The 12,812-nt window shown below is 42.3% G+C and overlaps 1 protein-coding gene across 1 annotated transcript; it reads right to left on the reverse strand.

Moving 5' to 3' along the window:
• Positions 1 to 1,014: 1,014 nt before the first annotated feature.
• Positions 1,015 to 11,705, reverse strand: OSTM1 (osteoclastogenesis associated transmembrane protein 1). Its single transcript, XM_048937648.1, has 6 exons — positions 11,356 to 11,705; positions 8,175 to 8,289; positions 6,566 to 6,663; positions 3,967 to 4,131; positions 3,067 to 3,232; positions 1,015 to 2,761 (listed from the first exon to the last, which is right to left on the reverse strand). Exons 1-6 carry the CDS (start codon positions 11,674 to 11,676, stop codon positions 2,706 to 2,708), a joined length of 921 nt encoding a protein of 306 aa, XP_048793605.1. The 5' UTR covers positions 11,677 to 11,705; the 3' UTR covers positions 1,015 to 2,705.
• Between the last annotated feature and the right edge of the window lie 1,107 nt (positions 11,706 to 12,812).

The following is a 12,812-nucleotide window of genomic DNA, read 5'->3' on the forward strand; positions in this document are numbered from 1 at the left end:
AAATGGAGCAATTAAGTAACCACACTGTTCACTGTTTATTGACAATCTTTATTAAAGCTGACTTCCAGTGTTGAGAAGTTTCCTAATAAGTATAAATACGAACCAAAGTGCTGCTCCCCCGTTAGAAATCTTTATTTGCACAAAAAGATACAAACAACCAGGATTTCCAAAGTTTGCCATTTTGTATACATAATACCAAAAAGAAAAAATAAACCAAGGTAAAAGATTAGCAGCCACAAGAATTCTAGGCCTCCTTCAGACACACGAACTGTGTGCTTCCACATTTCTCCAAGAAAGAGTATAAAGAGAATTCAGTCAATTGCTTTTTATAAGAAACATCCTACCAAAAATGTAAGACTGTAAAGCAAGGTTGTAGTGCGAAATTGGCAGAAAAAGGAGAAACAGCAGATAGAAGATTAAAAATCTCAAGTGTAAACATCACTGCTGCTTTAAAACAAAAACCAAAAGTCACATGAGCATTTCCATTTGGCTTAGCAACCAGGAAAATAAGAAAAGCTGGGTTGTTGGGGTTTTTTTTGGTTTTTTTTTTTTTTAAGTGCTTAATCACCACATCCAAAGTAATGACTTTGAGACCTACTTAACACGAATGTGCTCAAAAAGCCACTGCTTACAGTATAAAAGCTGTCATTCTGAAATGCTGCACATACAAACTGGCTTTATCTGCATGAATGAAAGATTGCTTTCAGCAACTCTCAATCATATGATGTCCCAAATCAAAGTAATGCTATTAGAACAGGCAGCTAAGTCCCAGAAAGTGTAAGTTTGAGAATAAGAGATACAAAAAAGATCAAGATACAAAAAAAAAAATCATCTTTTTTTTTTCTTTTTGAAGGCAGCATGCCTTTCCCAGTTGCAGAATAACCAAGTAATAAGCAGAAGTAACAGTTTTCTATTATTGTTATACACTACCTGGAGGAAACTGACTGTTGACCTAGAAATTCACACGTAACAAAGGCAGATAAGTACAAATACTATTCTTCTATTATAAAATACAGAAAAACAAACCACCAATCATATGGACATAACCAGTCAGTAGCATGCTACTGTACTTCATATTAAACACACACTTGACTTTAAAATGGTCAGTGTGTCCTGACTCAAAAAAAGAAAAAAAACAAAGAACCACAATAAATCAAAGAGCTTTAGGATGTTTTGTTAAATTGCTATATATTTATTTGAGCCTTTGTGCAAAGGAAAAATTAAACATATCAGGCTCCAAAGCAAGACAAATACATAGGACTTCATAGGAGCTTCGACAGAAGTCAGACACAGGTTTCAAGAGAAATTTTTTTTGCCAATGTGGCTGTTATTACCTCATGGTTATAAAAACACATTTCAAAATGGGGGCAAAGACATTCATTAATCTCAGATATAGCTATAAATCACTTTAACCCCGCTGCTCTCCCAAGCTAGCACCACCATCAGCCAAACTGAACCTCTGGTACTGCTGCAGCTGTTGCCTGTAGAACCATGCCATTGCCCACCAGCAGCACTGTCCATCCTGACATTATTATGCAGCTTTTTTTTTTAATCTGCTTTGGAATCCTGCAACCTTATATTAATTACTCATCTGTTCCACATGGCTATTTTTTAAAACTATTTATCAAAAGTTATCAATTGCCAACACAGTATCTTTATTGTCCTGCAGGACAGTTTTCAAGTTAGAGAATTCCCTGGCTCATGTACTGATAAAATAAAATGTTACATAGAAAAGGATTGTGTTTTTTCCCACCACATTCCTGTAAACACCTCTGTATTAAGCCACAGCAAGCTCTAGGCTAGGAAATCCTTCCAGTGACTTGACTTTACCTCACTTCTCACACCAAAAAAAAAAAAAAAAAATCACTTTATAATTAAATGGAAAAAAGGAAACAATACAATAAATAGAAAAAAAGTGATATTCCCAATTACCCAGGCACACATTAGAATAAGCCTCTGAAAATTTAACATATAAAGAGCAATTATTTTACTTAGTGGTTCAAGTGTGCAAATGAGTAAATACGCTGCCTGTTCTGAAATAGCTCAATACTGTAGTCATTAATGATTGCTATTCACGTCTAGTGTTGGCAGTTCTGTTGCTTTTGTTGCTGGCTTTGCACATTATATATTACCACTTCCACTGCAGATCTCACGTTTTTCACAGAGACCATTACAACCCGCTCAGCAGCTGTATGACTTCAGCAAGAGGTATCAGAAGAGAATTTTTATTTTTCAAGTTTTCTGCCGATCCCAAGGCCGTATTACATGGAAATAATGTTTCAAACAGGAATGTCAAATGCTAATTCAAGTCTTTCCTGTCTATGAAAACCATTTCGAAAAGATTCAGAATCTCAGATAGGTTTCTGTGAAACTAATAGAATAAATTAAAGAGGAAAAAAAACGTGCCAAGAAAGTATTCCAGTGGTGAGAAATACAAAGGCTCAGAGACAGAAAAACACCAGCTTCAGCCTGAGACTGGAAGAAACACAGATTTTTCAAAACTGGAGTCCACACAGTGTCACACAGCCCTGCCTTGTCATGTTTGTTAATATCCTCGCTTAGAAGTCAGACAGCATTTTGTTTAACTTGTGTTGCTCTGTATCATTACACTAAACCATAATTAACTCCTCTTTTGTGCCGGCCTCATTCCAACACAATTGTACCCACTGTATACCAGCAGCAGTTCTCAGGTTTTGTTTTGCAGCTCAGCTGTATTTTTCTTGGATGTTCACAAGACTGGCATTTGACTGGATACGTTTGGCTAGAAAGGGAAAAATTATATGAAAATTAAACACAAAGAATTCCACAAAACTAGTCTCTCCACTCCCTCTATTTATTCGGCACAGACTTGCAAACAGCTTTCTGCTCACGTCCAAAAACTTTAATGAAAAGATATGGCTGAAGCTCTTTACTACCCTTCTTGAGGGGACAGCAGCAGACTAATAGTCGCTATTAGCGCCGTCAGCACAGCTGCAGGCAGAGCCGGCTGGGCCCCTGCTCCCACCAGAGCCAAGAGAGTCCCTGGCAACACCCAGCTCTAACAGCAAACTGAGCAACATCACTTACGCAAAATGAGTATCCGCTTCTTCTGCTTTGAGTGAAGGAAGCTACTAAGATAAAAAACAATAGGCAGGAAGAGGATAAAGGACGAAACGGCAATCACTGGGACTGTATCACTGCAGGGAACAGAGCAGTTGAAAGTCCTGCTCCAGAGCTTCCGAGTGATGTTCATCTAAAAGGAAAACATAAGCCAGCAGTAAGAGAGCACGCACATTCTTGATGTGCAGACGTTCAGGTCTCAAGATATTCAAGTGTTCAAACATGACCCCAGGGAACAACTTTTCACAGATCTCCCCTCAAAAACAAGCAAATCCCTGGAAGTGTCAAAGCAGACCATTTACACAGAGCCAAAATTTCACATCAACAAACTGATAAAAAGGCTGTATGCACATATACTGCATATATTGCCACATGCCTGTTTCCTACAGAACTCACTGACAGCCTGTGTGGATGGAGCTAATCTCACACTTTCACCAACACTCCTTTTGCCCAGTCACTTGAAACCCCGCAAGGTAACAAAGCTTTTTCCAAACACACGCTGCAAATCCTGTAGACCCCTAGACACAGCTGCTGTAATAAGGAATCAACATTACAGTCTACAAAAACAGCAGCAAAGCTTTGCATTAGAAGATTAAGAGCTTTTGTTGTTGTTGTTGTTTAAAGTATTTGCCCCCTTCACAGTAACAAGAAATTAAAGCGCAACTACTCATACTGGAACGTGCTCAGGCAATCAGGAGCTGAGGACAGGAGCTAACAAGACTGCCTCACCAGGCTCCCTCCTGCAGGACATCCACACTACTGCCAGTCCCAAACACAGAGAGAAAAGGCAATCCCTAGCAAGGCAAGCACAAATGGCTCAGGTTAACTTCTATAAGATCTCCCTGCTGAATATTAACAAATACTTACTGCATCTTCCACATCAATACACAAATGTGTGGAGTGCCCAGACTCATCACCATGTCTGTTCAGCCTTTGCAACTTGTTATAGAGGTCATTCAAATTTTTGTAGGTTCCATTGCAGTTCTTACATACTTCAGTGTAGTTATTTGGTGATAGATCCATGGCTTGCCCCTAAGGTTATAAAAGAGCAGTACTCATAAAGAGATTTAAGGCATTATAAAAATCTTAAAATACAGAGTCAAGTCTGAACCAAAAATCCAGATTTGCAATGAACCACAATGCAAAAAGGCCCAGTCAAATGACTCACATGAGAATGCAGGAAGGAAAGGGACCAACTTTAATTCATTAGGCTGTTCTAGTGACAAAATCCATTTTTTGTAGATCATGCAACTCAAACTGCTCCTTGGACTAGCAGTATTTTGTAAAGCTTATTTCAAAAGTACCAGATAAGAGAGAAGGAAGGGAAACAAAAGAATTGGTAGTAACTCCTACTCCGGCACCACAGATTAGGATCCTTAATAGTATTCTTGGCTTTCATTTGATGACAGAATCATAGAATGGTTTGAGTTGGAAGGGACCTCTAAGACCATGTAGTTCCAACCCCCCTGCTATAGGTAAGGACACCTCCCTCTAGACCTGGCTGCTCAAAACCCCATCCAGCCTGGCCTTGAACGCCATGTTGATCACCTGGCCATTGTCAAGAAGCTGTTACTACTGCTGAGCAACCATGATCATTACAAACCCTGCCATAATAAACCCATTTCATTTATGGCCTTCACCATTACTAAATGGAATACAACACACTTGAAAACAGCTAATGACCAACATAGGATAAAGAGAGGCACATTCAACCTGCAGCCCAGCATGGTTTGCAGTGTGGCTGCCCCCTGCCCTATAACATCGTGGTGACAGCCAGCATGCACCCATTGCTCAGTAGCAACCTAACATCAGTGTGCTATTAACCCATCAGGGCTGAAACCAGGACAAGTAGAGGGCACAGTGCAGCACTAACTCAAGTTATGGCAAATAATTTTACATATTTTGATACATCAGCTAAACACAGACCAGTAAACAGTAAAAAATATGTAGCTGTGCTTTCCACTGTGATAAAGGAATTTGAGAACAAACCTCAAGATTGCAAAAAAAAAAAAAAATTATCAATTTTTCGGTGTATTTGTGACTCCATTTTCAGTTAGCATAAATACACGACCTGCAAATTTTCAAATGGAATGCACAGAGTTGCAATTAGACATTCAACTCAAAAATCTGATCGTGTCTCTTTGCCAAACGTTTATAAGCCCTAACTTAACAAAGAGAAATAACTCTCGCTTCACCATCACGTCTTCGTGTCATCATTAGTTTCACAAAAACAAGGTCAAATATCCCACATTATGGTTTTGCTGCTCTCCTTTTTTTTTAATCTTTTAATTAAAAAATATTAAAAAATAAAATGTTTTGTTACTTATACACATTAGCTCAAAAGTAATGCCTCCTATTTTATTATGTTAGTCCATGGCATCAGAAGCAGATATGGCAGTAGAGGTTAAACCTTCTCACCAATATCCCATTACATTTTGTTGCTGTGCAACAGATGGCAGCAGAGGGGCAGTCTGACACAATGGCATCTGACATGGAAGTGTGTATGAAGCAAAGGTGTGTCACTGAATTCCTCCACACAGAAAAAATGACATCCACTGACATTCATCAACACTTGCTGAGTCTTTATGGAGATCAAATGGGATGTGAGCACAGTGAGGAGGTGGGTGGTGCCCTTCAGATGTGGCAACAGCAACAGTGGGACATATCTGCTGGTGCAGGCTTTTACAGGCATGGCATGCACACCCTTGCTCATCGCTGACACCCATGGGTTAAGACCTAATTTAGACTTCTGACTGACAGACCAGACTGCATGGCTCCCAACCAACGCTACTCCAGCTCACTTTTCTCACATTATTAATAATAAAAAAGTTTCCTCTGAGATTGTACCATACTCATTATTTCCCATTTTTACCACTGACTGATCACAGAATGTGCCTACTTACTGACTGAAACAGAACGTGCACTGTTTCTTGGGCAATTTAGGACATTTTCTTTGAGGAAAATTACTACATTTATTTCACAAACTGCATTACATTACCTTTGTAGTATGGACTGCTAATTATTTTACAAGTCGAAACAACTGTAACCATCATTTAAAGTAGCTGGTCCTTCTGAACTACTCTCTATTATTAAAAGGTTATTTAAAGATTGAATTGTTCAGGCAGAAGACAACAATTTCACAAAGAGGCAAAAAAAGAAATTTACAGCATGCAGATATTACTGCACTCACTAAGTAATTATCAACTGTTGTGAATACAGAAATTCTGATGTGAAGTGGCATCACAATTACATACAAAATGAAGTCCAGGTGAATATCAATTAGAATTAATTTTAGTGTCACCATCTCTAAACATCTGCATTTCTGTGGATCATGGCTTTATCCGCATAAACTACCACTAAGTCTGTGAATTTTGCCTGGTATATACCTGCATTATATTCAGCATAAATTAGGTTTTTCTAGCAATTAGATAATGTAGTGCTTCTCTTAAAAACACTGCATAAATACCTGAAGGTTGTGTTCAAAACATGTCAGAGATTTATTGAATAAATCCATGAATTCTTGAGTAGAATTTGATAATCCCTCACTGTTGTTCTTTATACAATCTGTCAAAGAGAAAGAAAAACATGAGGATATTCCAACATTTCCAGAGCTGACAATTCCCAGACACTCCACTCTTGCAAAAAGAGCTCTCGACTATAAAAGACGGGTCTAGTCAACCCTGCATTTTCCTTATCTGCCTGCCGCTGATTCTCAGACCTGCTGACCTAACTCTTCATCGAGAATACATTTCAGAATTAATTGGCCTTGATTAAGTGAAAGATGAAGACTATCATCAAGAGTTTTCTGAAGAGGTGGTCTGAATTATCTTTGGACTTTAAGATAAAACAAGGCATTACTTTTATTTTCCACCCTGCAAACCTGGCTTTGCCCAGCAACGGTAATGGCTATTATGGGAAAGCAGAAGCATCAGAAATGGAGATTAAACGGACAGCACCCAAGCAAAGGCCAGACCACAAACACAGTGGTAGAAATCAGAGTGCAGTTATTATTGTTTAATACAAGTGGCCATTTCACCATTTCAACCCCTACATATTACCACTTCCAGCCAACCATCCTACTTCAGATGCTCTAATCAGTTACACCCTTGGAAATGGCAGGGGTTTGGGAATTTAAATGTTCAGTAAGGGCACTATGAGAGCAAGCCAACATTCTAGAAAATTTTCCTGAGAGAAGGAACTGACATCAGCATGGAGAACAGCCATTCAGCTGGACACTGGGAGGGCAACATACAGGTCAAAACCCGGAAGGACAGCACAGACCACACTGCTCCTTCTGCATTGTCTTTCCAGCCTTCACAGATCCCAGATGTGTAAAAGAAAACTAACTCTACATGCTCTCATCTGTAACACGTAGCTTCACAGTACTATTCCCTGCTTTCTAGGGCACCTTTAAGGTTAGGGTCCCAGTTTTCACACCAGGGGAACAGCAAAAAGCCATGCTTTATCTGTAAGCACAGCACAGCACCATCAGCAAGCACAAGGACAGTGAGGCACAACAGTGGACCTGGATACTCTCCACCCATTAAATGAAATCAAAAGCACAGCTGTGAAGGCAAATATTATTCAACCTGAAAGCATTCCAGCTATTGGCTTTTTTATTAACAAAGAAGTCAAATTTTCTTATATGTTTTTTTTTTTTTTTTTAATAAAAAGAAGATGGTAGAAAAACTGAAGAAACTGCACTGAAAACAAGGAAAGTCTCCATTAGAGTTTGTAGATCATAAACAAAACCCTAACTAACCCTACTAACTAAATAACCCTAATCCTACTGTTTGAACAAATTATCTAAAAGAAATATATACAATATCTGGTGGTTTTTTTTTTAGCTAGACCGGCACCCTCAGATTTTGGCAGCACCCCACAGCCAATACAAAAATCTCTTGTACTCCTCACTGAAGCTATTCTAATCTAGGATCTTCACATACTACATACAGTATGTACTATACTATATACAGCATAAAAAAATACACACAATTCCAATCTGTGCAAATTTTAGATGCAGCACTGAGCTAAGTCATAACAGTAGCATGACAGCTACAGAACGAGTCACTCACTTGCACAGTTGGCTGCCTCCCACGTGTCATTAAAGAACGCTGAAAGGGTCACAACTACCTGCAGCCTGTCCGAGGTCAGGATACTTTTGGCACAGTCGTGGCTCTCGGAAGAATTCTAGAACAAAAATGAAATTAAAAAAGAACAATCAAATGTTAAAAAAACAAAGGGAAAGCTTTTGGAAAGTATTTTAGACAAACAGCTAAATATCACATCTCATCACACTGACAATTCGAGACTAAGCAAAGCAGAATCGACTGAAGAAAAAAGTCTTTTGATCCTCAAAATCTTACTACAAGCAACACAGCTTGCTGTGCACTGCCTCTGAAGAGCTACTAGGACTGCATGAACATCAGTTAAAAGTATGCGACTGCAAGAAGAAGGAAGCACAAGGTGATCTTTAAGATCCCTTCCAACGCAAGCTATTCTGTGATGTCACGATTCTATGACAGGCCAGCCAGCTCCTGTTCCCCTGTTTCTGGACAGCTGTCCCTGGAGCCAGCTCCAGGCCCTCACAGCCAGAGAAACGGATGGGGTCATTGGGACCACAGAATTATCTGAAGGAGATGAACCAATGCAACGGCCTCCAAGCAAAAAAAACCAACATCCAGAAATGCTGGACCAACATAATATGTCAGCAGCAAGCTGCTTCCACACACAGCTATACAGGAACAAGGTCCTCCAAAAAGCAACAGCAGTAACTCCCACGAGCCTACTATTAAGCCAGGCTCTCTTCTTCATTGGATGTGGGTACCAAGCTGATCTCATCTGAGAGAGCCATCCAACATACCTAATCCTCAAAGGGGACACATTAGGAGAATTCTCAGAACAAATTATTCTCTGGATGGAACTAATAAAAAAAGAATGACTATAAAAGCAGCTACAAAATAAACAGGAAATGAAATATCCCTATTAGAATTTACAGTGTTTTTCTCCTCTAGAGCTTTATTTTCTCCCTCAAATCCCCGATCTGCAGTCAGCTGACTCCTGTGCTCTAGCTCCTGGTTTCTAGCTGCTAAATTGCCTTAAGCACTCCTCAGAACTGTCACAGCTGCCAAATGCCTCTTTGATAAGCAACACGGGACATGCAAGAAAAGAATCTCTTCAACAAGAAATGCATGGCTTATACAGCTGTATGAGACATACATTTTCCACCCTTATAATACATTTATTTAATTCTTTTTAAATAAGAAAGTTTCCCTTCGAGACTGAACTGCAGAAGTCTAATATTGCCACTTCTGGTAACTCCCACAGTTTCAATTCTAGTAAGTAGCAAACAGACACGCAATCAAGTTGCATATGCAGGAAACTCCCCGACTGCTTCACAAGGTGCACTTAAAACTGAAACTTCCTCACCACAAACTCATGAGTGGGAAAAAGCATTTTACATCCCAACATGGATCCGGTCAAACTATATTGCTCCTTAAAGATGCTTTCTTAAGTTATTTAATAAGCCTAGTGAGGAGGATTTTACTTTTCGGGGATGTCCAAAACTTAACTTGACTGTTTCTTTCATGCTGTGTAACTACTGCAGGATGGGAATGACCAAAAACATCAAATACCTGATCAATCATGATCATGGACTCAGGTCAAAGGAGCTCACTTTCTGTATTTATTTGGTTAGGTCATCCTTGCACAGAAGGAAAGTCAAATGCTCTTCGAAACAAATTTCAGATGAAATTCTGAACCAGCACTCCAGAAAAACAGCCCTAATGAGTTCTTACATACTGCAAGCACTGGGATTTGTTTGGCAACCTACCCAGAAGTATCCCAGAGGTAACCTGCACCCACAAATGCAAGGTATTTCAGCAGAGTTCTGTACGTATCTTTAAGATGTCATATAAAAGTAAGAATCGCCGCCTCACTCCCTCACCTTCACATGACCTAATCTGAGATGGCATGGAACAGTCTCCAGACAAGAAACAAATAACACAGGTGTCTACACTCAAACAGCAGACTACAGGCTAGGTACTTGTCCTTGAGAGGGCAAATATCAAATGAATGTCCATTTGCTTTTCCACTACCAGAACAAAGGCGAGGGGGGTCAGGCAGACAACAAATCAAAAGTAGGCAAAAAGTGACACTTCTTAACATGACAGCTAACTGAATGTGAAACTGTTTACAGCATGAAGCTGTACTATCAGAAGTCTACACAGGTTTTGTCTATCAGTAGTGATTCCAAACACAGATTCAGTAATCTCTAAACTGGGAGTCTCAGTGACAGACTGCTATAAACTTGCTATAAACTCTTCCTGTACTCGAGGAGGACAACTTCCAGTCATCATCAGCAAATGGACAAAGCCCTTCGGTCTCATCCAACCACTGTCATCTTCACACCACGTTAGGGACTAACTTTTAAAAACAGACAAGTTGGATGAGTTAAAGAACAGACATAAATGCATAGCATTAGTCATCAACCACGTCCAGTAGGGAGAAATGAAAATAAGGGGATGGAGATGCAGGAAGATGGCAGCAGGAGACCTGTCTTCAGTCAGGGTTTCCCACTGCTGAGGCTCAGAGGCATAAGCCAGTGCCCAGAGCTACCATGCTTCGGCCACATGCTCCTACCAGCCTTGGATCCATGTGCACGGGGATTTGGTTCCCCAGAAAGGCAGCATTACTCATTGATGACATAAAATCACAGAATATCCTGAATTGTAAGGACCCAACAGGTATCACTGAGTCCAACCCCTGGCTCCACACAGGGCCACTCAAAGTTCAATCCTATGTCTGAGAACACAATCCAAACCAGCAGCTTGGGCCGTGCCCTCCACCCTCTGGTGAAAAACCCTTTCCCAGTGCCCAATGTGACCCTCCCTGACGCATCTCCATGCCATACCCTCAGGTCCTGCCGCCGCCATAATCAGAAAGCAAAGATAAGTGCTGCCCGACTGCTCCTCTAGCGAGGCCATCACGAAGCCTCCCCTCAGGCACTCAGCAAACCTGAAGCGCAGCTTCAAAGCAACCCGGGTTTTCCCACCATCCAAAGGAGAAGGCAGGGTCTTTTCCCTCTGTGCACCCCGCCACGCCAGGAACTGGCACAGACGGACAGCCGGTACCAGAACACCGCTTCCCCTTTCACAAGGCCATAAAAGGAACTCGGAGCACCGAAAGCGCTCCCCTCAGCGCAAGGACACCCGTCTCCGAAGAGCCGGGCCCCCGTCCCCGCCCCGTCGGACGCACCCCGACGGCGCGGGCGATGTCCCCATACTGCGTCAGGAGGCTGCGGTAGAGGCCGCCGCAGGCCTGGCAGAGCCGCACTGGGCGGGCGCGGCGGGCCAGGCACCCCGACAGCGTCGCGCTGCCCTCCGCGAAGGCGGTGAGGAGGCGACGGCACTCGGGCTCCAGCTCGGGCAGGTCTCCGGGCAACCCCGCGGCTCGCAGTTCCGCCGCCATCCCCATCGCCAGCTCCTCGGCCTCGTCCAGCGCCTCCAGCCCGGCGACGGGGCCGAAGGCGAGAGCCAAAGCGGGCAGCAGAAACAGCTGACAGCGCAGCGGCGCCATGGCGGCCGCGCTGAGGAACCGGAAGTGCCGCGCCGGGCAACGACCCGCCTCCGCCTCGGGAAGCGGCCGCTCATTGGTGGAGACAGAGAAGGAGGCGGGGCCGAAGGCGGAGCGGGCTCGTGGGTGGGCGGGTGGGAGGCGGGGATGGGGCCGGGTAATGGCGGCGGCCTGCCGGGTGGAGTGGTCTGCGGCTCCGAGCAGATGCACTGTGCCCTGTATGGCACTAGGACGTCCCTGGGTCTGAGTACATCTAAAAGTTTTGTTCTCTTAGATATTCATGACGTGCGAGTGCATTTTCTGTACCATATTCCAGTGGGGCAGTACTGTTTTCATCCAAAAATAGTGCTTAAAAGTACCTGTTGTATAGGAAGGCACTTTGAAGTGTGAAGAAAAAAAAAAAAAAATTAAATAAAAAACCCAGCAATAATTAGAAAAAATCCCCAAATCAGAAAAAGGAATCAATGAGGGAGGAACACACCACACTTTCTGCAGTCAGAGCACCTCCTGAGCAGTGTCTCAAGGCAGGGCTCCCCTGTTCACACCTGGTCACCAATTTTCCCTCATGGCTTCCATAAAAGCATAGTCACTGGAAGCAGGCCCTTTCCAGAGCAGCAGGTGTGAGTGACAGCAGGCAGGCAGTCTTCTAGCAGGGCTACAGTGCCCTGCTTTCTGCTTGCTCCTGTGTCCACTGGGACCCTCACCTATGCCCATTCCATGTCACTACCATTACTTCCAGGGACTTCAATGGGCTTTGCACAGGATCTAGGTTTCTCTAGAAAAGGTCTAGGTCAGATACGGCAGTGATACAGTGCCAGCTTGCTGTGATCTGGTCTAGCTAGCATTAACTTATTTCACTTTGACGATAAATGTCACAGCATCATGCCATGGGTATGCCTAGGATGTTTTTATGCTGCCAAATGAAAATGCAACATAAAGGTAGTTTTAAAGATGCCATCCGGCAGGCAATCGACTGAAGAGAGGGCACCTAATATCTTCAGATAAGATGAACACCTTGGCTGTGAAGAAATGTCTTGCAAAACAGTGAGTTTGAAAATGGAAAATGAAATGAAAACTTAACAAGTGTGACACAGAGAAATGAGAAACCAGGGACAAAAAGGGCACCAGACCATTCCCTT

The sequence above is a fragment of the Lagopus muta genome, chromosome 2 (genome assembly GCF_023343835.1).
Source record: "Lagopus muta isolate bLagMut1 chromosome 2, bLagMut1 primary, whole genome shotgun sequence".
Classification (NCBI taxonomy): Eukaryota; Metazoa; Chordata; class Aves; order Galliformes; family Phasianidae; genus Lagopus; species Lagopus muta.

Coding starts and splice junctions, on each gene's coding strand:
- OSTM1 (XM_048937648.1), bottom strand. CDS start 11,676: ATGGCGCCGCTGCGCTGTCAGCTGTTTCTGCTGCCCGCTTTGGCTCTC. Junction 6,664..8,174: donor GGAGGCAGCCAACTGTGCAA/GTGAGTGACTCG, acceptor TCTCTTTGACAG/ATTGTATAAAGAACAACAGT. Junction 2,762..3,066: donor GAAGCGGATACTCATTTTGC/GTAAGTGATGTT, acceptor TTCCCTTTCTAG/CCAAACGTATCCAGTCAAAT.